Source organism: Engystomops pustulosus, chromosome 4 (genome assembly GCF_040894005.1).
Source record: "Engystomops pustulosus chromosome 4, aEngPut4.maternal, whole genome shotgun sequence".
Classification (NCBI taxonomy): domain Eukaryota; kingdom Metazoa; phylum Chordata; class Amphibia; order Anura; family Leptodactylidae; genus Engystomops; species Engystomops pustulosus.
In genome coordinates this window covers 98,713,418-98,738,589 of record NC_092414.1, presented here as the reverse complement: position 1 = coordinate 98,738,589, position 25,172 = coordinate 98,713,418, and the positions used below count along the sequence as shown (strand labels likewise).

General features: G+C 40.6%; 1 protein-coding gene across 2 annotated transcripts in view; it reads left to right on the top strand.

Moving 5' to 3' along the window:
- The window catches only part of PPHLN1 (periphilin 1), a 67,905-nt gene that overhangs the window by 17,988 nt on the left and 24,745 nt on the right, over window positions 1-25,172 (top strand). For both annotated transcript variants that reach the window (XM_072146865.1, XM_072146864.1), the window contains exons 6-8: window positions 19,793-19,998; window positions 23,343-23,425; window positions 24,260-24,391. In XM_072146865.1, coding sequence (XP_072002966.1) covers window positions 19,793-19,998; window positions 23,343-23,425; window positions 24,260-24,391 — 421 coding nt within the window. The remainder of the gene's footprint in view (window positions 1-19,792; window positions 19,999-23,342; window positions 23,426-24,259; window positions 24,392-25,172) is intronic.

The window sequence follows — 25,172 nt, the reverse complement described above, 5'->3', positions numbered from 1 at the left end:
ACCATAGTGATTAGAGGTAAGTATGATTAACCTTTTTACGGGGGTATACTAACTTGTTGGATATATTCAACATTAGTTATTAGACGGATTCGATCACTTCGTTTAGACCTAAAGGGTGAAGAGTGCTAAGCTTAAATATCCAGTAGGACTCTCTTCTATTTAGGCTTTTGACTCTATTCTTTACGTCGATTGGAATTTGCTCAATGGGGATTACTGTGATTGTTCCAAAGTTTTTCTCGTGCTCTAAAAGTAAATGTTTCGACAGACTGTGTTTTAGATACCCTATTTTTGTTTTATGTCTATGGCCGTTCATCCGAACTCTAAGTGTCTGAACGGTACGCCCCACATATTGTAGACCACAACTACAATTTATAAGATATATAACAAAATCAGAGGCACATGATAAATTTTGTTTTATATTGAAAACCTCTCCTGTACTATTTGACGAGAAAGTGGTAATTCCATCTTGGATTACATCGCAGCACATACATTTTGTGTGCCTGCATTTTTTAGTGCCAGATGTAGATTGTTTTTTGGTATCTTTGGTTTTGATCTTTCGTAGTTTGCTGGGGGCAATTATATTTTTTACGGTAGTTGCTTTCCTAAAAGTAATTTTCGCATGTTCGGGTATTAGCCCTTTTAGGTAGGGGTCTTTTAGAAGTACCCCCCAATGTTTGTTCAGGACTTTCCTTATATGATTGCTCCCTTTGTCAAAAGTTGTGAGAAAATTAGCTGAAAAAGTTTGTAATGTTTCTCTGTTTTTCAGTTTTGGTTTCAGACAATCCTTTTGTGTGCGTTTCAGGTTCTTTGTATATGCCTCATTTATAATAGGTATCGGGTAATTTTTTTCCCTAAATTTCTCTTTTAGTTTTTTTGATTGTTCTGTGTAGTCTGCAGTGTGGGTACAGTTTTTCCTTATACGGTGGAACTGGCTAAATGGAATATTTTTTAGCCATTTTTGGTAGTGGCTACTTTTATAATCCAGAAAACCATTACTATCCACTTTCTTAAAATGGGTTCTAGTTACAATGTTTTCTTTGTTGTGAGTGATTTCTAAATCTAAAAAGATTGTGGTATTTTTATTAAAATTTTCTGTAAATGTGATACCCCATGAATTGGCGTTTAGCTGGTTTGTAAAGGATCTGGCTTCTTCTTTTGTTCCCCTCCATACGAAGAACAGATCGTCTATATATCTTTTATAGTAGACGACGTTCGCTGTCCATTGGGTCGAGCCATAGATATATTGGTCCTCGAACCGCCCCATAAAAAGATTTGCATAGCTTGGGGCGGCTCGAGTTCCCATGGCCGTACCGCATTTTTGCAAATAGAGTTGTTCTTCAAATTGAAAATAATTATGCTCAAGTACAAATTGTAGACTTTCTATCAAGAAATCAACTTGTGTTGGTGGTATGTTTTTAGTTTCCTCCAGATACCAGCGGGATGCTTCCAGTCCAAGATAATGTTTAATATTAGAATACAGTGATGCGATATCGAGAGTAAGAAAGCCATATTCTTCTTTCCATCGAAAGTCTTCTAAATCCGCTATTAGGCTGGTAGAGTCTCGTAAATAGGACGGAAGCTCTTTTACTAGTGGTTGCAGGAATAGGTCGATGTAGTGTGATAGATTGCATGTTAGCGAATCTATCCCTGAAGTGATAGGGCGTCCCGGTGGGTTTATTGCATCCTTATGTACTTTTGGTAAATGATAGAAAGTAGCCAAGGCAGGGTGATTTAACTTTTAGAAATTGTTTCTCTTTCGTGTTTAGAAGATTGTTTTTATATGCTCTATCTATCAGAAGTGTGTAGTCTTCTATATAATTTTTGGTAGGATCTGTCTTTAATTGTGCATAATAAACCGGATCGTCTAAGATCCTTAGAGCTTCCTTAATATATGCTTCCCGATCTTGTATCACTATCCCTCCACCTTTATCTGCCGATCTTATAACTATATTCGTGTTTTGTTTTAGATTTTTCAGAGCTAGTTCTTCAGCTCCGGTTAAGTTTTTTTTGTCTTTTTTCTTTTGTTGACTTCGAATCTTTTTGAAGTCTTCTGAGACCAGACTATAGAAAGTGTCTATATAGTGTCCTCGATGTTGTATAGGATTAAAATTGGACTTTCCCTTTACATTCTGGTGTAAAAATTGGTCTACTTGTTGGGCTGGTTCCATTGCACCCGCGTTCTTTCTCTCTTTAATTTTAAAATATCTTTTTTGTGTTAACTTTTTTATGTAGAGGTTTAAATCTACAAAAAGTTCAAAGTCATCAGTATTTTTATCTGGGCAGAAGTTTAAACCTTTTGTTAAGAGGCTCTCTTCTTCCTTAGTAAGATTATGGGTAGAGAGATTAAAGATTTTCACTGTCCCTTCATTCCCATTTTTTGGTGGGCTATAGGTTGACCGTTTCGTGTGTATCTCTCTTGTCTCGATTTTTTTCCTGTCTCCCTGTTCTCTTTTTTCCTCCTCTTCTTCCTCTATGTGTTTTTTTCTTTTTTCCGCTTTTGGAGTGTTTAGGGGTATGAAGTAGTTCAATAGACTCGATTTTCTCGTGTTTTTGTCTTGAGGAGTGCTGGGATCGATAGGGGGTCTCTGCGGGGTGAGGGGTCTGGTCGGGCCAATCTCTAAAAAAGATGACTGTAGGTTTAAACTTTGGAACAATCACAGTAATCCCCATTGAGCAAATTCCAATCGACGTAAAGAATAGAGTCAAAAGCCTAAATAGAAGAGAGTCCTACTGGATATTTAAGCTTAGCACTCTTCACCCTTTAGGTCTAAACGAAGTGATCGAATCCGTCTAATAACTAATGTTGAATATATCCAACAAGTTAGTATACCCCCGTAAAAAGGTTAATCATACTTACCTCTAATCACTATGGTCCATTTGTATTATGGTTCACTTGTGAGGAATCAGGGGAGCTTTTTTCATCTATTCTCCAGCGCAACTCTGCAGCGCTGTAATGGCAGCGCCAGTCCGCTTGCCGCGAGTGGTCCTTTGATCCTTCTCGGCTTCCGTAGCCGACGCGTACACAACAACAGCGTCATGCATCACCACGGCTACCAGCCGAAGTGTAACCTCTCGGCCTCCTTAGCTGACGCGCACATTACAACAGCGTCATGCCTCACCAAGGCTACCGGCCAAAGTGATATCTAAATTCCCTGAGATGGAATTAATTTGAATAATACCTGGGGCCACTCTTTTACCAACACGAGGCCCGCTAAGGTAAAATCCTACCATTTCTCCTATCTAGTTTGATACAATTAGCTTATCATCTGACACACACTGAAAAGACACAAAAAAAGTTTTTACTTTTGAATTAATGTATTTTTTACCATTGCGTGGATATGTAAATGTTTTTAATATTTATCACACATAGAAGATTTTATGAATTTTTATTTAAAAACAGTTATTTATGTCCTACCGTTCCCGGTTAACCTCCGAACCGGAAGCTAAAGCAGTCACCGAAAGCCTTTGTTTCCGGTATTTCCCTATATTTGTAACAGCAGACTGTGTAATTTCTTATACTGCCTGAAGAAGGTCCGAGTACCGGACCGAAACGCGTCGCAGCAGTGCGTTTTTATTATTTTTTAAATAATAAACATACGTTGATAGTAGAATATCGAGTGTCCTGAAGGTTCTTGAGCGCTCGGGTCCGCGTGATTGTGGAGAAGTCAGGTTGCATTTTTTCATTTGGAATACCATCCCCGGTGACCCTGGAATACGGAGGACGGGCTTCAATCCAAAAAATCGAGCTGCCAGGACCCATTGGACCATAAGGATGATATGCTGATACTAACCATGGAATAGGTGAGAGTCCACCTGGACAAATCTTCTATCTACACGTGCTCATCGTTGTTAATACACTAGGAGAGCGCTCTTGTCTTTTTATCTCCCCTGTTCTCTCTCCTATTCTCTTGGAGGGAGACTGCATAGTGTGCAATCCACTCTGCTCCCAGGTCTTACGCAAATACCCCATATGGGGCAGTAATCTACAGGCTGGGTACATGGCAGGGCTTAGAAGGGAAGGTGCGGCATAATGTATAAACTGTGCATAGTACATCAGGATAACAACCTGGTAATCTAAAAATCCAGGAATGTATGATAAATTCGGAAGCAATATTTCATACATAGTCCTGGTTTTTCTGTCTCACAATGATAAATGGTGTCTTTCCGAATGCCTTTTTTTGAGCACACCCTGCACCTCTTATGTGTCCTTCCCTTGCAGGCAGTTTGGGGAGATTCTCCTGGAAAATGCTCCCCTGGTACAATGCGTGATATGGCCTTGCTTCAAGAAGTGCTAGTGCTACCCCCTTCCTGGTCTCCAAAAAGAAAGTTCTTTATTACCACCTCTTGAAATTCCAGGAAAGTTCCCCTTTGGCCTGCACATTTATGTAGCACATAAGAATTATATAGTGCTATCTGCATGATATGTACGGCCAACTTCTTGTACCACACCCTCGACTCCCGCATGGCGTTGTATGGCTGAAGCACCTGATCCGACAAGTCCACCCCTCCCATGTACTTGTTATAATCCAAAATAGAGTCCGGCTTGGGGGTTCTGTATTGGTACCTCGTACTGGGACATGGGTGGTGGTGTGCCCATGTATTGTGGTTAATACAAGGACCTCCCTCTTGTCCTTGTACCTAACACACAATACAGAGATGCTGCATAGTGCCCTGCTCTCATGCCTTTTAAGTTTTCTCCCAAAGAGCGACATAGGGAGAACGCTCTGATTTCTGCGTACAGTGCCGCATGCCGCAGTATTTCTGGAAGCGAGGCACTTAAACAGGGTAGTGCTGGTGTAGAAATTGTCCAGGTAGAGGTGGTAGCCCTTGTCCAGCAGTGGGGTGCACCAAATCACAAACTATCTTCCCTGTAACACCCAGGAAGGGGGGACATTCTGGGGGCACTATAGTGGAGTCCCTCCCTTCATATACCCTGAACTTGTATGTGTACCCTGATGAACTTTCACACAGCTTATACAAATCCACGCCATACCTTGCCCTCTTATTGGGCATTGAAGTCTCCCTTTAAATTGTACCAGGGACTTGTCTATGCTCACATGTTTGGTTGGGGTATATGCCTGGGCAAACTTGGCACTAAAATGATCTTAAATGGGCTTGACCTTCAATAAAGTATCATAACTCGGGTCATCTCTGTGTGGGCACTGTGTGTGGTCGATGTGCACCCATCTTATGGATGGTTTCAAAGCGCATACTGCTGATCTCCATGTGGAACTTCGGGGTTTGGTACAGAATGTCTGTGCTTCTGTTGTCCCAGATTGATGGCTTCTTTACAATCCCCATAAGAAGTATTATGCCCCAATACTTCTCCATCTCCAGTGATAGGGGTCCAGCTGTGGGGTTGTACATAAAATGAAGTGGGGTTTTGGGCAATTTGCTGTGTAGCGTAGAGATTGGTCTGGACTAGAATTAAATTCAACAGCTCCTCATAAAAAAAAAACTTAAAGTGAACAGCTCTGAGCCCTACCGTGTCAAATTTAATTCGAGGTTGGCCCACAAAGTGGGGGACCTGAGGGATATAATTATCTGGGGCTACCCATGTGGAGTCACAGAAGCCCCGGGCCCTTCAGTCACAGAAGCCCCGGGCCCTTCAGTCACAGAAGCCCCGGGCCCTTCAGTCACAGAAGCCCCGGGCCCTTCAGTCGTAGAAGCCCCAGGCCCCCTCCGGCGCCTTCTCGGAGGTCCTTCCAGGTCACTGGAAGCAAGTATGTTGTATGCCTCCAACATGGTGTGCGTCTTCTGAGACATTGCACACAAAAAATAAGGATGTGTACCAGAAAAAAACTAGAGAATGTACACCAGAAAAATGTAATTATATGCACCCAACTACCCTCTAGCCGGCACTGAAAAAAAATGAAATAATGCGTACCAAACCACACTAACAAGCCGCTGAGATGGTACACAAAAAAAATAGATAAGTGTACCCAACTATGGGTACACCTACAGCGCTTTAAAAAAAAATAATACCAGGCACAAAAAAGACACAAAACCCTATGTGCACTGCACAAATGCACCTAGCTTGTCCTAAGGCAACCTAACTACCGCTAAAGATACTGAGCAGTACTATTCACACGGCGCACTGAAAAGTGCGTCCAGTGCAGAACACCGCTAACACAGCGCACTGAAAATTGTGTTTGGGTTCAGAAGGGACAGACACAGGGATAGGGGGAAAAAAGGGAAGACAGGTGTGATCACGCACGGTGAACACACAGGACGCAGGAGGGAATAGATAGGTATCAATAAGGATCAGATAGGAAAATAGTGTTTTGGTGCAAACAGTAGCACACTGCTCCTCTCTCCAGTGATACCAAACCACAATGGAGCCGCTGGAGGAAGAGGAGGGAGCTGAAAACAAGTCTTCATCCTATAAACATTGCAATTGGCCAGTCAGGATTAACTGGCCGATCGCAACGGTCGGTGGGTGGGACCGATCCGATTGTTCTGGTGATGTCTAGTACTAGTACTGCACTGAGCGCTAATCGCAGGAGTCAGCACCGTATTAGTATGGCGTGGAGCACTAAGGGGTTAAAGTAATAGTATGTAGTAAGTGTCCACACTCACAGCAATAGACTACTGTAATAGGACAAGGGCCAGTTTTCAAAGAAGACACCTACTGCTGCCTGTGGACTTCCAGAACCGCAGAATCTGTAGCTTTAATCCAAAAAGGAGATTTAGCCCAGAGCTGATCGTGCTGCCTGCTGCCACCACTAGGGGCTGCATATGAGCCACTGCAAACTGTTTTGTTAGTCCAGTGTCCTAACAATATTCAGTGAGCTCCCCCTTGTGGTAACTCTAGGCATTATCATTAATATAATGATCACCAGTCCAAATCTTTACCATAACAATGTACACCCAAAAGTCATTATCTCAGAAAATAAGATTATTATATAAAACTAAGTGTATAAAAATTTTGAACACAGAAATATAGGACAAATGACAAGTAAATTCCCTCAATGCTTGGTTCATTTAAGATCTAACTATCTGGAAGCGATCAACTGATGGAACTGTGAGGTGTTATGGAGGCCGCGGTTGCTTCGATAGCAACCTCTGCATATGGTCTGTTTTCTCTCCTTATCCTCTTGACAAATACCTGAGTTTTCTGGCCAATGAAAGGTGCCAAGTCCTGCTGGAAAATGAAAATCCCATCTCCAAAAAGCTTGGGAAAGCATGATGTGTGCTGACTTTGTTCATGATAAAACATAGTGGACCTACAGCAGCAGAGGACCTGGCTCCCCATGCCATCGCTGATTGTATAAACTTCACTTAAACAGCTTGGATTGTGCCTCTCCATTCTTCCTTGGGGACCTTAACTGCCAAATAAAATGCAGAATTTACTTGTATCTGAAAACAACACCCTGGACCACTGAGCAACAGCCCTGTTCTTTTTCTCCTTGGCCCCAGTAAGATGCTTTTGGTCAGGATTGGCTTGTCAGGATGGGTTACAAGTGTCACACATGTAGCCCATGTCCTGGATACATCTGTGTGTGGTGGCTTTTGAAGCAGCAGTCCACTCCTTTTGATTCTCACCCAAATTATAAACAGCCATTTTCTTAACCACAGCCTTGATATGAAAAAATGTGGTAGAAAAAGGTGAACGAGCAACTGGGATAACAATCCTACCATTCAACTTTCTGTCCTGCCAGCAGCATGTTTTGAATCCTGGGAAGGGGCAGCTGCAGCCTATGTGTGCCTGTGTCCATCCCCTCCCTCCCCTGCCTGCTCTATGCTACAGGACAGGAAGTGGGTAGGGGTGAGTGAGTGTGGTGGAGGCTGACCCAGACACATACAAGCTGCTGCTGCCCCCTTTCTCGGACTCGCCACACGTTGATGGCAGGGAGCCAGATAATGTGAATTAAACTTGTATAAACTAATGAAATGATTCAGAATGCTGACAAAGGCATTTTTAGAAATCTGCACAGCAAAGGAACCAGCTTAAAACCACATTCCTAGAGACAGGTTCCCTTTAAGGCTTCCTTCCCAAGCTGTGGGGAGCAGTTTCTCCTTATAACATGTGCATTTACACCTAAACACTCGTGAAGAGGAACGTGCACCATGTGTTCTCATTTCTGAGAATATTTTAAACAAAGAGCAGGACACAAACACAGTGGGGCTCATTTACTAAGGATCGCACAATGCACTTTTGTCGGATCGTGCACATTATCCATGGCTAAAACGTCTTGCACAGGTATTTAAGAAGTGTCTGCACTTGAATTGTGTCGAACGCGACCCTTTTGTGATACAGCGGCGCTGGCTTCCATGAGACACAAATTAGGGGGTGTGCCGTCGGTCGGTCTGACTGATTTGGACCAAGCGCCATATTTAACTTGCAAATTGTGTTGCACGCCCTATGTTAAAGGAGCACCACAAAAAAGATGGTGAACTCTGTCAGACCATTGCAGGGAAGTGCCAGATTCATGATTTCTGGCGCACGATCATAGTGAATCGCTGCACGCAGCAGTATACACGGACAATGCACTTTTAGTGAACTTTGGTGACCTTGTAACTAAATGTGCCCAAGTGACTACGTTTGAAGAGTAGTAAAGCTGTTTTAGTAAGTAGGACAGATACTTTCATGGTGCGTCCACACGTTCAGTTTTTCAGATGCAGTTTTTGATGTCCAAACCAGGAGGGTAGGGAAAACGGAGGAGTTGCAGCTTTTCTCAATAAGATGTTCTCCCCATTATAATCCACATCTGCAATTGGCTTCAAAAACTGCATCTGAAAAGCTGAACGTGTGGGCGCAATCCCTCAATAGTTTCTGGCTAAAGCGTCAACGTTACCTTTGTCGACACCTGTGTATCCATGAACATTTGGTTTGGCTGTGTGTGCATGTGTTCTTACTGAGGAGAGGGGTTTCTGCTAGACACATCTGGTGGTGTATTGTCCCCTGTGAGAACAGAAGGGTGGGATATGATGAAATTCAGCCCAGACTCCTCCATACACATAGCAGCCTGGTTTCATCAGTGGGCTCAGCTGTCTTTACCGCTATGTATGTGGCCACCTTTAGCAACTGCCATTGTCATAGTGTTTGCTAGCTTTATAGCACCGAGCAGCAATGGGCTGGGGGATTTCACAAGGCCTAGTGAAATTCCAAACCTACGGGTTAACTAGTTGGCTGATGAGATTATTTTAACAACTTGCATGGGTGGCAACTTGAGTCACAATAAGAAAACTGGTTATAACATGTCAGCCAGCCACATGTACTGGATGATAGCAATGGATAATACATACATGGTATCATAGTATATAAGACTGAAAAAAGTCCATCAAGTCCAACCTTTAAGAATTAAACAAATGTTTTTACTCTACAGAAAGGCATCCAGGCCTCTCTTGAACATGTACATAGAGTCCGTCATAACAACCTCCTGCGGCAGAGAGTTCCACAGTCTCACTGCTCTTATAGTAAATAACCTTTGTCTATGGTGATGGTAAAATCGCCTCTCCTCTAGGCGTAGAGGATGCCCCCTTGTCCTGGTCACAGGCCTAGGTATAAAAAGATCTTTGGAGAGATCCTTGTACTGTCCGTTCAGGTATTTGTACATTGTAATGAGGTCTCCCCTCAGTCGTCTTTTTTCTAAACTGAATAATCCCAAATTTTGTAATCTGTCATTGTATTCTAGTCCCCCCATTCCCCTAATAATCCTGGTTGCTCTCCTCTGCACCCGTTCCAGCTCTACTATATCCTTTTTATACACCGGTGCCCAAAACTGTACAAAATATTCCATGTGTGGTCTGACCAGGGATTTGTATAAGGGCAGAACTATGTCTTTATCATGAGAATCTATTCCTCTCTTGATACATCCCATAATTTTATTGGCTTTGGCAGCAGCCGCCTGGCTCTGGTCACTAAAATTAAGTTTACCATCCACCAATACCCCCAAGTCCTTTTCAGCTTCAGTTTTACCAAGTAATTGACCGTTTAGAACATAATTATACTTTTTGTTTCCTTGGCCCAAGTGCATAACTTTACATTTATATATCTTTTAACTAGTTGAGGACCCTAAAGGCCTGAATCATAGTGTATTTACAGTGCAGGCTTTAGCAGGCTGGCAGGATGAGTAAGCAGCCACTAGGTAGGCTGCCAATGTGAGAATAAACTCATAAATGTCGTCCTGTTCTGTACTTCCACTTTTATAAGTAATAATTGTGAAATGTATAATATTGTTAATTAATGGATGAATTGCCCTTCTCTTGTTTATATACATTAAAAGAGGTCTATTTACCACCTCCATCAACTTTCTGCATCCTTTTTCCAAGAGCTGTGTGATGGCTTGTTTTCTGCAAAAATAAAATTGCACTTTGCAGTGACTGTATTTAATATTCTATGCCATGTACTGGGAAGCGGGAATATTCCAAATGCAGCAAAATTGGTGAAAAAATTTGGTTACTGCATAGGTAATGTGTAATTAAGACATTTGTCATCTTAGTGCGTCATGTAGGGGATAAAATAGGCCAATGCCATAACCAGGTCCACAGCTTTCCACAGTGATTGGCTAATGAAGCATTATAAAGTAACATTTACACAAATGCAGCAAGAAGTACTGGCTTCATTTAATGTGTTGGAGAGGGGTTTAAATGCTTTCATAAAATTAAGTGATATAATTTATAGTTAATAGATTTCATAGTATGTTCAATACAAATGTAACTATTAATCCAATTCGCTTAGAAAGTGTCTGACCACAAAGTAAAAAAAATATTAATTAAAAATGAATAAAACCACAACAAAATGGGTATCAACATGTTTCATATGATATAAACAATTCAATTTATTCAAAAAATACATGGAAAAGAATATATGGCAAGTGTCATAAAGATTAAATTTTTTGTTTCAATGAAACTTATGGATGGTATTGTGTCTCAGGCCTCTTTGGATCAATGACGTCAATCTCAGATACCTGTGTTAATTAATTTTCCAGGTGAGCGAGCCCAATTAAAGTAAAACTACTTAAGAAGGATGCTCCACATTATTAAGCAGGCCACAGGTTTCAAGTAACATGGAAAAGAAAAAGGATCTCTCTGCTGTCGAAAAAGCGTCAAATAGTGCAATGCCTTGGCCAGGGTATGAAAACATTAGATATTTCACGAAAACTTAAGCGTGATCATCGTTCTGTGAAGAGATTTGTGGCCGGTTCAGAGCACAGACTGGTTTGTGCAGATAAAGGTAGAATAAGGAAGGTTTCTGCCAGGCAAGTTCATCAGATTAAGAGAACAGTTGCTAAATTGCCATTACAAACCATCAGGCAGATATTTGAAGCTGCTGGTGGCTCTGGAGTCCGGCGAAGCTCAAGGTTTAGGATCCTTCAAAGACTTGCTGTGGTGCATAAACATACTATTTGGCCACCCCTAACCAGTGCTCACAAGCAGAAATGGTTGCATACGTGAAGATTAATTTTCCAACAGTCTTGTTTACTGAAGAGTGTTGTACAACCCTGGATGGTCCAGATGGATGGAGTAGTGATGGTTGGTGGATGGCCGCCATGTCCCAATAAGGCGTCAACATCAGCAAGGAGGTGGCGGAGTCATGTTTTGGGTCTGAATCATGGTGAGACAGTGGGTAGGCCCATTTAGGGTTCCTGAAGGTTTTGAAAATTACCTTGGCAAAGTATATAGAGTTTCTGACTGACCACTTTTCTTCTATGGTACAAAAAGAAGAATCCAGCAAAATCATCTTCATGCATAAGAATTCACCATCTCATGCTGCAAAAGATACCTCTGTGTCATTGGCTGCTATGGGGATAAAAGGAGAGAATAATAATAATAAATCCTTTATTTATATTGCTCACACAGATTACACAGCGCAGAACAGAGCTTGCCAGATCAGTCCCTATGGGACTCACAATCTAACCAACCTACCAGGAAACCCACGCAAACACGCAGAGAACATACAGACTCTTTGCAGATGTTGACCTGGATGGGACTTGAACTCAGGATCTCAGTGCTGCAAGGCTGTAGTGCTAACCACTTAGCCACTGTGCCACCCCGTGGTGTGGCTACGATCTTCATTAACCCTATAGAGAACCTTTGGAGTATCACCAAGCAAAAGATCTATGAGGGTAGGATACCGTTTACATCAAAACAGCAGCTCTGTGAGGCTGTTCTGATATCTTGCAAAGAAATTCAAGCAGAAACTCTCCAAAAGCTCACAAGTTCAACAGGTACAAGAATTGTGAATGTGATATCCACAAAAGGTCCCTATGTTACATGTAACTTTTGACCATTTAGGAAAATCAATAAATATGATTTGCATAATTTGGAACATGGTGTATCCTGGGCTATTTGCATGGTGCTTCATTTCAATAATATTTTTATAATATTTTTTATCTTAAATTAGCATAATCACTATTACTGAATATACCTAAATTATCTGTAAAACAGATACTCTGGAAAATATTTAACAATGCAAAGCTAATTTTTAAATTATTTCGTATAAATTGCCTGTGGTGTATCCCCTTTTTAAATAAGGATGGATGAATTTTCTAAAAGATAGCCGGGACGTGAGGATTAGCCCAAAAAGAGCTATCCTCACGTCCCATTCATCCACCTACCACCCATTCTACCTTTATAGGTAGAATCGGGGTGGTAGGTGCCATTTAATCCTTACTGTAGAAAATGCTGTACCCTAACATATAACTGTCTTGTGGCTTGTGGTGATGTTTTTTTTACCCCCTCCTGAACCCAGAACAGATAGCTGAGATTAGCTAAAAGCCTTATCTTATTGTTTGTTCCTGCTGCTTGTATCTGTCCTGTGCAAACCACATATATAAACAAGACTCAGGAGAGGATGTGAGATCCTTCTTATTGGCAATGGCCACAGAATGTGCTGGCCAAAGATGGTCACTGCTGTTCCATTTCTAAAAAAATATTGGAATTGGGTTTACTGTTATAAGTATGTACAGTGTTCATTGATCCACATGTGCTTATAGCATCAAAGGTTCTTGGTGAAATATACAAGTCTGAACATCTTTACTGACACTTTCATTTTTATATTTCCTCCATAAAGCGATAAGTCATCATTGAGGGTTAATATGAGCTCAGCATTTCCCTGCTACTGGGCCGTTAACATAGAAAATGGTTAAAAAAAAAACTTTTTCCAAACTTTTTAATTGAAAATAACACCGTAATAAGTGTATCTCATGATAATATATGCAGAATAGAAGTCCATTTACTCTCAAAATGCTACATATTGTACTTGTGTCTGCCAGGGAGAATCATAGACAGGACAGGCCTTCATTGGTGCAATACTTTACACCCATCTGAATGGTAATAAATAAGATGAATCAGGCCTGGTTCTGTGTTGGTTATATTTTCTAGCCTAAACATGTAGGCTAGAACAGAACTGTAGGCCTGAACAGAACTATAGTATTCATAACAACGTTTGATGCTGTGAAGTTAAGAACAATGTACGGCACCACTTTCTTTTGGATACTGTGAGAAATAGGATAGTCAATCTGTACTCCCCGTTCCTCATTTTATACAAGTGGCATTGCATTAATAAGCTTGTCTATAGATAGCGAATGTAAGAGTCTACTTTGTATGGTAGAGTATAAACTTAGATTTATAGTTGAGCTTCAGTCTGTGTATTGGTACCATTGGTGATGTAGGCTAGGAAAAGCATAAAGAGGGAGTATTAAGCAGGCTCCAAATGCTGCTTCATGACTTCTGCTGGTGTCTGTAAAGTCTTATGCAACTCAGAAGACATTAAAGATAGGAACCTGCTTATACTGAGTCAGCAGCACACTAAGGAAATTCTCAAAGCCAGCAGTCACCTCTCTTATCAGTGTAGGCATCTAGCAAAGCCATGTAACTACTGATTACGTGAGTAGGGATTCAGCTCTGTAAGATATTCTCTAGATAAGAAGTGTAATCTTAATCAACACATAGAAGGGGATAAGTAATGGAAAACCACTCATCCTTGCAACATCTCTCCCACTTTCATCACATGTATATACATATGTTGATTCTTTGGGTGAAGGGATAGCAAACATACAATTTTGAGGATAATTTCACATTTGTCTTAATGCCTCATCACCTCCGTGCAGCATGTGCCTTATATATGAGGATGTGCCGGCCTTGTCATATATTTGGTGCACAGCTCGCTACAATTAATTCTAGTAGGGAAAAACTGGCATGCAGGATCGTAAGTAACCCTTGCTGGTCCCCATGACTCCCTCTTTTTTAGGAAAGGAAAAGGACTGGGGACTTTTACTATGCCAAATTGCCATTAATTTTGCCAACTTACAGAAGCCATGAAAATGCTATCATTGCTATGCTTTTTTCATGGTTATGTGCCATTCTTTTTTTATTTCCCCAAACTATATTGACTTAATTGTCACATCACAAAATCTTCACATTAATATCGTTTTATGCATATTCCACATAATAATTCTGAGTAAGCCAACCCACCAATTCTAGGGTTATTCATAATATTCTGTGCGTATTCTTACTCATTCCCACTCAACCTCCACCGCTCCCCCCACCGGTACCGATGGAAGGAAAAAAAAATTACTTAATCGAGAGAGGAGAGAAGGGGAGACCATAAAACCAAATCATTATATCTCATCTCCATATTCCCCAGATATAACTCCACTTTTCCCTTCCACTCCTTCCATGCCTATGAAACCATACCCTCTCATATTGTCTAATCCTATCCACCAAATTCATTGGTTGAATATGGTTATGTGCCATTCAGATTGTATACTGTTGGAATCGGACATTCTGATATTTGACTTGTGAATTATTCAGTAGTTGTAATTGTATAAACCGAGAGAGTTTTTGTCACTCCGTAATTTTCCATAACAAGGACCTTGCACGCATCCCCTTAGCAGTAACATTGCATTTGCGTTTACATTACAATTTCATAACATTGGGTTTCTGACAGAATATTAGTGGAATGTAAACTCAATGTGGCAGATTTATCAAGCTGTCTGAAAGTCAGGATATTTCCAGTTGCCCATGGCAACTAATCACAGCTCAGCTTTCATTTTACCAGTGCTCATGAATATTTTAAAGGGGAGATGTGATTGGTTGCCATGGGCAACAAGAAATATTCTGACTTTCAGACAGCTTGAGAAATCTGCCCCAATGTGTGAATACTGCATCTAGATGAGTATACATAGAACACACCGTGTACTCCACAGTAGCTTCTGTGACATTGTAGGCTGCTGATTGGACAGTATGAGAGAAGATCAGTGTAACACATGCCCCCTCTTCCAGCCCCAGCTCCTCCTCTCTGACAGTACACAGGATAATAATGGTCAGATAATGGGGCAACCATGGAGGCTATAGAAAAAGTCCTACATTTTGGTATGTTAATCTGTGTGAGGTCCTCTTTAAAAGTATGAATATTAGAGTCAGATAATATTTAACAGTTTAAAAAAAGTAATATTTTGACATAAAACATAAGAAAAACTGGAACTGAAAATTCTTGGTGGTTTCCAATATCTTCCTGTATCCTTTAGATACTCTGTCATTTCTGTACCAGCAGCTACTAACTATTGGAGAGTTTTATCATAAACCGAAGCTCATGCCCCGGCATCACCGGATACATCAAAAGTATCCAGTAGGTGGCTGCACCAGCGGCCAAAACTACGCTAAGCATCGGGCAGGAACGCCATGCACCAGCCATGTTCCTCGCTTACTGGTATATTTTTCCTGCGTTTTTTTCTTGTACTTTAAATATGGAGACTGAGAGCTTAAAATCCAGTTAAGTAGGCACCTAATGTGTATGATTAATTTTAAAGTAGGCAAGAAAGAGACTTCACCATGTACCTCTGCTATTGTACATCTTGGCTAACACATAAGGCTGGTGACACACGTTGCGTTTTTGGCACATTTTTTTTTTTCATTGTGTTTTTGCAGACTTGTAAAACGCAACAGTTTTGCACATTGGGTTTTTGGATAAAGCGCCTTAACTTTTGCGTTTTCTCTTTTGCTTTTTTTGTGTCCGTGTTTTTGAAGTACATTTTCATTGCGCTTTTCAAAGTGCTTGTGTTTTTTGAAAACGCATGTGTTAGTGGTCTGTGTTTAAACTTCCATGTGATTTACATGCACAAACAGCAGGGAGAACAAGATCACTGTGTTTTAACAGATTCCAAGAGACACCGATGTATTCAATTAAAGCACATCGGGCATTACGTTTTTAAAATGCAAACGCAACCAAACACATGCGTTTTCAATGCGTTTGAAAATGCACCAAAACGGCACAAAAGTATTGTCACTGGCCCAAGTCTTGTCAGCAGTCAGTGAGGGAGCTTGGAGGAGCCATTAGTTTCATGCAATAACCAATGCAGTACAGACTGTAAGGTTACACAATGTCATCGCTGTGGCCCTGTAGACGCTATAGCTAGTGTCTGCTGGCTACCATAAAGGCAGGACAATTGATGGGAGGGTAGGAGTTGTGACTGGCTGCAGTGTCCCCAGTTTACATACTATAAACATTCTCTTGGTAATAAAACTTTGTTAGGGCAATTGCCATAAAGTGAGCTTTGTTTGCAGCGTGCTTACAGTTCGCCTAAAGGTCGCTCTTACCAGGTGCATTTTATATATGTGGTATAATAATTACCTATTATGGTTATTGCCTTCTCACTGTTCTATTTTACCCAGTAACAATAAGTTACGCAGACAGTATGTAGCTACTGTATATACCTCCCTCATACATCAATATATCTGAGTGACAAAACTTCATCTTGTATAGTAAATCACCTGCAATCTGTCCTTCCGTAGGTCATCAGTTTGGAATAGCAAAATTCAATGGATTTCAGACCTTACCTGATAATATTCTATTATTATCTGTTTTCTTTTACTTAATGTTTAAAAGGATTAACTCTCACACTACAAAACAAGTCTTTTTATGTGAACATACTTCTCCATTTGTATTAGCACTGAACCAATCTTAATAATAAAGAGAAAAAATGTACGTAGCACCAACATATTCAGCAGCACTTTTATAAATCATGGGGCACATATACAAGCAATAGCAGATGAACTAGGAATGCTCACCAGAGCTTACAATCTATGATGAAGAATGAGTGACACCGGTGGTGACATTGCTTGTACAATGGTCCAGCCATTCTTTATTAGGTATCGGAATAAATAAGTAAATGAGCCATCACCAGCCTCCATAAAACCATGATTGCGGCTAGCCATGGAAAGATGATGGTGTATTGATAATTTATTAAAGCAAATCTATCATTTATGCTACATTACAGAGAGGCTCTCGTGACGCCTCTCTGGCTCATTATTATAATTTTGAAAGTTGATTTAAGAAGGCAGTAAGCCAAGGACAAATATAAGATGGTTACCACTGTCATGGTGCCTGGATCTAGGAGTATAAAAAAAATATATATACATTACTTAACTAGAGATAGGTCTCGTGAGGTTCATCAGGCCCATAACTGGTGCTCATAGCACCTGCACAGTAATTCAGTGAAGTTGGATCAATACGCAGTGAAGCCGGGGTGTAGCACACAGGCTTCTTCATGTGACCAGGGCCCAAGTAAAGGGTGATTTGGGACACTAAACTATTTCACCTGTGAGTGGTTCAGTGTCTGAAGTCGCTCTGACAATCACCACTTTAAGTTGTGGCTGGTAGTAAAGTTCTGTTGTATTGCATATTGCTATACATTGGTTGACTTCCTAGTAGGCAACCTTATCACTTAGAGCAAACTGCATGCTTCCCCTAAAAAAACTGATTTTATCTTTTGTGTGATGTCACTTTCTTTTTCCTGTTGTGTAAAAATGGTTGTACTTGTTTATTGTTTGGAAAAGAGACTGGACCCCACATCTGCTGCCCATCTTCATGGAGGGGTCTTCTCCACCAGTTTATTAATGTTTATTTGTATTCTACTTGTGGAAGTGACACAGCCGTGCTAATGACTTCTCGCCCCATTAAATGAGGGTAGAAAAGACACATACCTGTGAAAACAAATTTTTATCATTGTTTTATTTTTATGGTAGTGGTTTCAGCTTCCTCTTAACACTGCTATATTGAGAAATGTGGTAACATACCGAAACGTTGCCAGTTTTGGAATAAACTCTTCTTCACTTTTGGATTGGATTTGGAGTGCTGCTTCATTTTTTGGATTTCATGCATACATGGGTTCCCACCCCAAACTCTGAGGCCTCTGCACCCCCCCCCCCCCTTGTAGGGGAACTTTGGACATTGTGCTGCTGTGGACTTTCCTTTTCTTATATATATATATATATATATATATATATATATATATATATATATATATATATATATATATTCTCAGATATAGATATAGCTGCATTAGAAACCACCCTCACAAAGAGCAGCTCGTGCCCCTCTTTATATTTCATGACAAGCTATGTGATATTATATTTCTTCTTCCTGTATGTTCACAGCTGGAGAGATGTATTGCAGATTATATGCCTGGGTTTGCCATACTATACCTGCCAGAGCATCAGCTGATCACCATTTACAAAAGGGGTGTTATTTTTGTGGAGCATATCGTATGTGATCCAAGAAGAAGTTCATTCCATACTTTCTTATTTCTGGGAAAAAGCCCTTATTAAAGCTGTTGTCATTGTCCATGCAGAGACCCCTGGCCACCTGTCCCCATGCTCAGTTCAGTGTTTTCTTTCTCCCATACACTGTGAATGTTGCATGGAGCTATTAACAGGTGCGTTTATTTTTAGATGTGGTTCATCATTAGCCCGGCAATTGTTCAGCCCTATAAAACTTACAAATCAGATTCTAAATGGTTGGAAATGAGCCACATTCCTTTTTCTCCCACATGATAAGATAACGGATGACCTTTTAACAGTCTGCACTTTCTAATACTTGGCTTGTAGCTGAAACTTGCCTCTGATGGATAGTGGCAGTGGGGTTTTGATATCAGGTTTATTGGCAAAATTGTCCTTCTATCGGCTGCTGCTTTTAGGCAAGTGCCCTGAATGTTCATAAATATCTAATTGAAAATGTTTGTTTGCTTTGATGAAATCCACGTTGCAGAAATATGCTGCACTGCATTGTGGGAAAGCAGGGTCATTTGACTGCCTCAGCATCTGCCTTTTTAGTCCATTCTTGGATTATGGCTGCCAGATAGGATGTTTTTGTTTGTTACCAGACAGTTTCCTTGCAGTGACCTCTAGCTCCTGGGAAGTCAATCATACCAATTCATAGAAATAATTTGATTATGTATTTATTATATGCTTATTAAGAGTATATTATTTATCATATTACTTCTTATTATATTATATTGAAGTGTAACAATGAATAGGAAGGGTAGGTTACAGGCTGTAACCCTTTTGGTAAAAAAGAGACGTTCATAGGCTGCACTATCCACAAAATAGACCTGATGAAGCACTTTGTATAGTGCGAAACGCGTTGTCAATTGAATAAAGAAAACCTGTTTTATTGACTATCTGCGCCCCACAAACGTCTCTTTTTTTTTTTTTTTTTTTTTTTTTTTTACCAGGGGGGTTACAGCTTGTAACCTACCCTTCCTATTCATTGCTACACTCCCTTGATACCCAACCCTTGGGTGAGGGTGAAGACAAGGCAGCGGTCAATCGCCACATATGCCTATACCAGTGTTGTGCCTGCAAACAACACAACCTAAAAAGGTGAGTACTAAACCTCACCTATTTACATAACCCCAACATACCAAGGGTAATCTTGCACTAGGTAGCGCTATTTCTCTCTGTATTTCCCCCTTTTTACCTCCCCAATACCTTAAGTGATTATATTGAAGTGGTATTACTACATATGCATTGTGTCTACTTTCCTTATTTTTATATCTTGCCATAGAGAAAGCAGGGAAGGCTTAAGAAGAAAGCCCCTCTATCACCCCGGCTATGTAAGGGATCGCTCGCCTCACAGAAGAGAGTCTCCGTTTTTCAGGGAATCCCCAGTTACTCGAAAAGATTCTCCACACAGTAGATCCGGCTCAAGTGTCAGCAGCAGAAGTTATTCTCCAGAAAGGGTCAAAGCACTTCCTGCTCATCAGCCTAGAAGTACGTGGTGGTGTTTTTTATATATTTATATTGCTTTTAAAGGGAACCTACTACCATGAATCTACCTGTAAAGGTAGAACGAGTGGTAGGTGCATGGATTGGACGCGAGGATAAACCTTTTTAGAGCTAATCCTCACGTCCCGCTATCTTTTAAAAATCTTTATAGCCCTAATATGTAGATTTTCTAAAGCAGCTACTGGGGCATGGAGTAGCCGGACTACACGTTGCTGCTACTCCATGCCCCAGTAGCCTCTTTGTTCCTCCTACCCTGACATCTTCTGCGTGTGCGCAGAACTCCGGCTTCTAGGACGAATATGTCAGGGTAGGTGGAACAAAGAGGCTACTGGGGCATGGAGTAGTCGCGACGTGTAGCCTCATGTCCGGTTACTCCACGCCCCAGTAGCCGCTTTAGAAAATTTACATATTAGGGCAATAAAGATTTTAAAAAGATAGCGGGGACGTGAGGATTAGCTCTAAAAAGGGCTATCCTCACGTCCTATACACGCACCTACCACCCGTTCTACCTTTATAGGTAGATTTGTGGTGGTAGGTTCCCATTAAAGAACAACATTCCACATGTCTTTTTAAAGGAGTAGTTGTCGTCTACTTAAAATAATAATTTGCTAGAATAGTAGACAGGGAGCATGGCTAATGAAATGGCTTCAGGGATACATGGACTATCTATGGAAGTCTATAAGGATTTTGGTGACCGATTTTTACATCAGTGGCGAGGGACGCTGCAAAAGAGCTTTAGAGAGGGTTGCCTTCTCGCATCCTAGCTATGAAGCTCTTATTGCTGTACTACTCAAGGAGGAGAAGGAGGCACAGTTGTTGGAATCATACATTCCTCGTATAAGCTAAGAGAACTGCAACAAGCCCTAAATAATACAAAGTTCTCTGCTCCTTTGTGTATGCTGGATTTACTATACAACATAGATACATCACATAAATCAAGTAAAATAGCCCCATGTTAGGGTTTAATACCATGTATCATTGAAGTAGAAGTTATATGCAAAGCAATACTAGTAATACTGGTGATTAAAATACTAGCCCCCTAAAATAGGTTAGTAAATGTGAAATGAGCAGAGAAGAGTCAAATTTGGTGACTGCAGGGATAGTGTCACTTTAGACACCCCTATCTTTGGTTCTGTAGTACCTAGAAAATTTGGTGTCATATAAAACAAAAGCATCTCATTGTTCAGATTATATTAGGCCTGTGGTTCTGTACCGGAGATTAAAGGACATCCAATAGGATGAAGGTTTGTAAGCCAGGCACACTAACATACTGGTGTGTGCCCCCTCTGTCAGGTTCTGCTCTTGTTGTAGAATCTTATGCCCTGGTTTTTAAAAAATTATGCAAGTGAACCTGAGGGGTCCCAGGGTCTCGGTCTCATTTGCATAATTTTTAAAACCTTTATTTCTTAAAAACAAGGGCATAAGATGCTACAAGAAAGCAGAACCTACCAGATGGGGCACACACCAGTATGTTAGTGTGCTTGGTTTACAAACCTTCATCCTTGTGGTAGATGTCCATTAAGGCAATTAAAAGACATAGCTAGGAATGTGAGCTTCATCTGTAACTCAGTTTCCCTATTTCTTTAACTGCTGGTGTCTCCAGCACTGCAGCTCACAGAACCAAAGGCAGATGGGTCTGAAAGATGAGATTCTCATCTTTATTTTGACACCAAAACGATTAGCTGTAAATGGGAGACTTTTTAAATTAAGGTTGGAATACTAGAAAGAACAATTTGTACCCTACCCAAGGGGGCTAGTATAATGGGGTAGAATCTGATGACATCTGAATTAAGAATTTTATGGGTATTTTCTCTAGTGTTCTCTCACATGTATAAAAAATTTCTCTTGTTGTCTGTTGTCGTTGTTAATTTTGGGACAAGATACATATGATAAATGTGTTACAGAAAACGGCTTTTGTTTCACAGAGACAACACAGGACCTTTTTTGTGCTGAAGTATCAGATTGCTAATCTGGTTAAGATAAGTGTTTTCACATTGCTGGATCTTTTAGGTCAATAGAGACCACATAGCAAACATGTGCTCTGTCATAGAGAAAAGGTCCTGGCCACCAACACTGGATGAAGCCATAGTCATACAGTGCAGTTTTGGTTCAGTGTTTCTAAAATGGGATTGGTTTTTAAAATGTACCTCCAATTCCATAGAAACATTGGGGCAGATTTATGAAAAGTTAGTCAGTCTTGTGCAGCTCCATGTTTAGCAACGTTTCTAATGCTGGACGATACATCTGCCGTAGCATACTTTGCAGCTCATTTTAGTTGGCTTAGATTATGCCACAAAACTGCACCAAAATTCTGGCAACATTTGCAATAACTGCCAGTGTGCACAAAATTATGCTAAGTGATGTCCCATTATTTTTGGAGACCACGCCCTGTTTAATAAATGTGCACAATTTATTACAGAATTCTGATGTAAACAGGTTGATAAATCTGACCAAATGTTTGTTATTTTGTATGCTTTATTTAAAAGCAAAATCTCTTAGTAAAAACGGTTAAAAAAAAAAATCTATGTAACTTGACAGATTTCACTTTTAAGTAGCTGTATGGAGCAGCCTCTGTTTGTTCTGCAGGCTACTTGAGTATTTCCCATATAAGCCAGCACAGTAGAATCACTTTACATCCGGCATCCCTATACCTACTGTATTTGGGAGTCTAGGAGCTCTCCTATTGCAATAGCCATTCTGTTTATGGGAACAGACTGCACAGTCCTGCTCTGAGCCATGATAACAAAACTTATCCAGATGCTTTGTGGTTCTTCCCTACTGGGGACCCCCTGCCAGGAACCACTCTGTACATGTAAGAGACTGATCCAGGGTTTTTATATGTCTCATAGCAATTATCCCATCAGGACACTGCCCATACACAATAGATGAATGGCTGATCCCTGGTTCCAACAAGGTTCCTAAAAATATCTGTGACCTCCTTTAGACCGGCATATTTTTTGTGCAGCCTTTAACTGTAAATAATAATAAAACATCTTTATACTTATAGCACCATCATATTCCACAGTGCATGGGATACATACACAAAACAAGACATTACAGAGCAATAACATGGTCAGATGAAACAAAAGGGGAGAGAGGACCCTAATAGAAAAAGCTCACAATAATAGGAATGTAAGCAAAATTATCAAAAACCGAGACATTTATCATAAGATACTCCAGAATGATTTATATTAAACTATCTGAGAGTTCAGAAACAATTTAGAGGTTAAATTCTGTGGTTTGTTATATGTTTGGGGGTAAATAAGTTGTTACTGTAACTGAAATATTCTTGCGCAAATGTTATGAGACTTTACCTGTTTATCCCTCAGGTAAAGAAAGGCCTCTCGCACATCCTGTAAGGTCATCTAAAGATCCATCCCCAGCAAGCTCAGTAGGTGTTCCTCCAGCAAAGGTAGGTGTTATTAACAATTTTTCTAGTAGATTACTGGAGGAATGCAAGTCTACAATAGAGGAAGCTACTACTTGATATGTACGATGAAACAAAGTTTAGATGGCACCCCTAAAGTGAGATATGTATATGCTGGTGCACACAGCAAACCAACATAAACAATGCTAAATACACAATCCAACGTGTTCCAACTCTGTTCTAATAATCTCAGAGGATTACAAGTGAATATATTAATTTTCAACTGTGTCATTGCTATGCGTAATAAATGTATGTATAGACCTAGTCACATTTCATGGCAGAAATTATCATATTTGCTTTAGAGATTGGAATAATTGTAATCTGCCAAGTAGATCATGAACTTTCACAAATGTCCCCTATGACTCTTGTGAATGTTCATGTGATCTACATGACAGATTACAATCAGTCCAAGCTAAGAGTAAAAGCAGACTGTACTATAGGTATTGCCTCTGCCTCTCCAGGACCTATTCTCGGCAAACAGTCCATCTCTCTGCATATATTTGGAAGATATTCAATTATGTTTTCCAGGATGGGATAGCATTGCTTCTTGGCTACCTTGGAAGGCAGCCCCTTACCATCAAGCATGACTTTCAGGAAGCCTAATAAGATGATGTGGGATTAAAGCCAGGCCAGTATATCTATTCAGGAAGGAAAGACTTCCTGTGCTGTTTCAGTGTGTTTGCATCTTTTCAGTACAGTGTAGGGAACTTTTTTAGGTGGGTGAGAGGCTACCTAGACCTTCACACATGTTTGACACATGTAAATGGTTAAACATCATTTATTAGCCGCATCACAACATATTTGGTTTGCATTTTACAGAATGTAGAAATAGAGAAAGGGAGTCGCCTGGCGGACAGTGCTCTGATAGAATCTGCTACCAAATGGGTTTCTGAGAAAATGGACAAAGTGTCTGAAGGCAACTTACAAGATGCAGCTGAAGAATTTGCAAAAGTACTTATTTATGTTAAATTATTTTCTCACTAAAGTTATGATTGTTACAGGACTGGCAATATTGCACAGTGCAATACCTTATATTGGTTGTCTGGGCTTCAAATATTTTTTAAGACTGGTGTGGAGGGCTGTATACATACAGAGAATGGTGGTGACAGAAGGCACAGCACTGGCCCAGAGAGGGGCAAGTATACGTCTTTTCTTGTTTTTACAGCCCTTGACTGTCTTAAGAAAACAACTTTAAGCTGTGATGACCCCTTTAAGGGGAACCTGTCACCACACTATCCCCCCCATCCCCACAAACAATACCTTCTTCTGTAATATGTAGATTGCCTAGAGGTGTTTTTAGTATGTTTATAGTTTGCAACCTGAATGAAAAGTCCTCTTTTAATCTTTTGAAGTAAGCGGTCAGGCAACCCCACCTCCTGCAGTATGGCTGCTCTGCCCACTCCATGCATCTGGCTATACTGCCCACTCCATTCATCTGGCGTCCCAGCTCAGCCTCCTAATTGTGATGTTATTCTTTGTCTATCTGAGGATCTAGGAGGCAGGGCTGGGTTATCAGATGTATGGAGTGGGCGGGGTTGCCTGACTGCAGGAGGCGGGGTTGCCTGACTGCAGGAGGCGGGGTTGCCTGACTGCAGGAGGCGGGGTTGCCTGACTGCAGGAGGCGGGGTTGCCTGACTGCCTGTATCATACAACATAATAAAAGATAATTTTTCATTCATGTTGAAACCTAGTGATGACCTTACAATGAACACTTAATTGAAGCTTTTCTGTT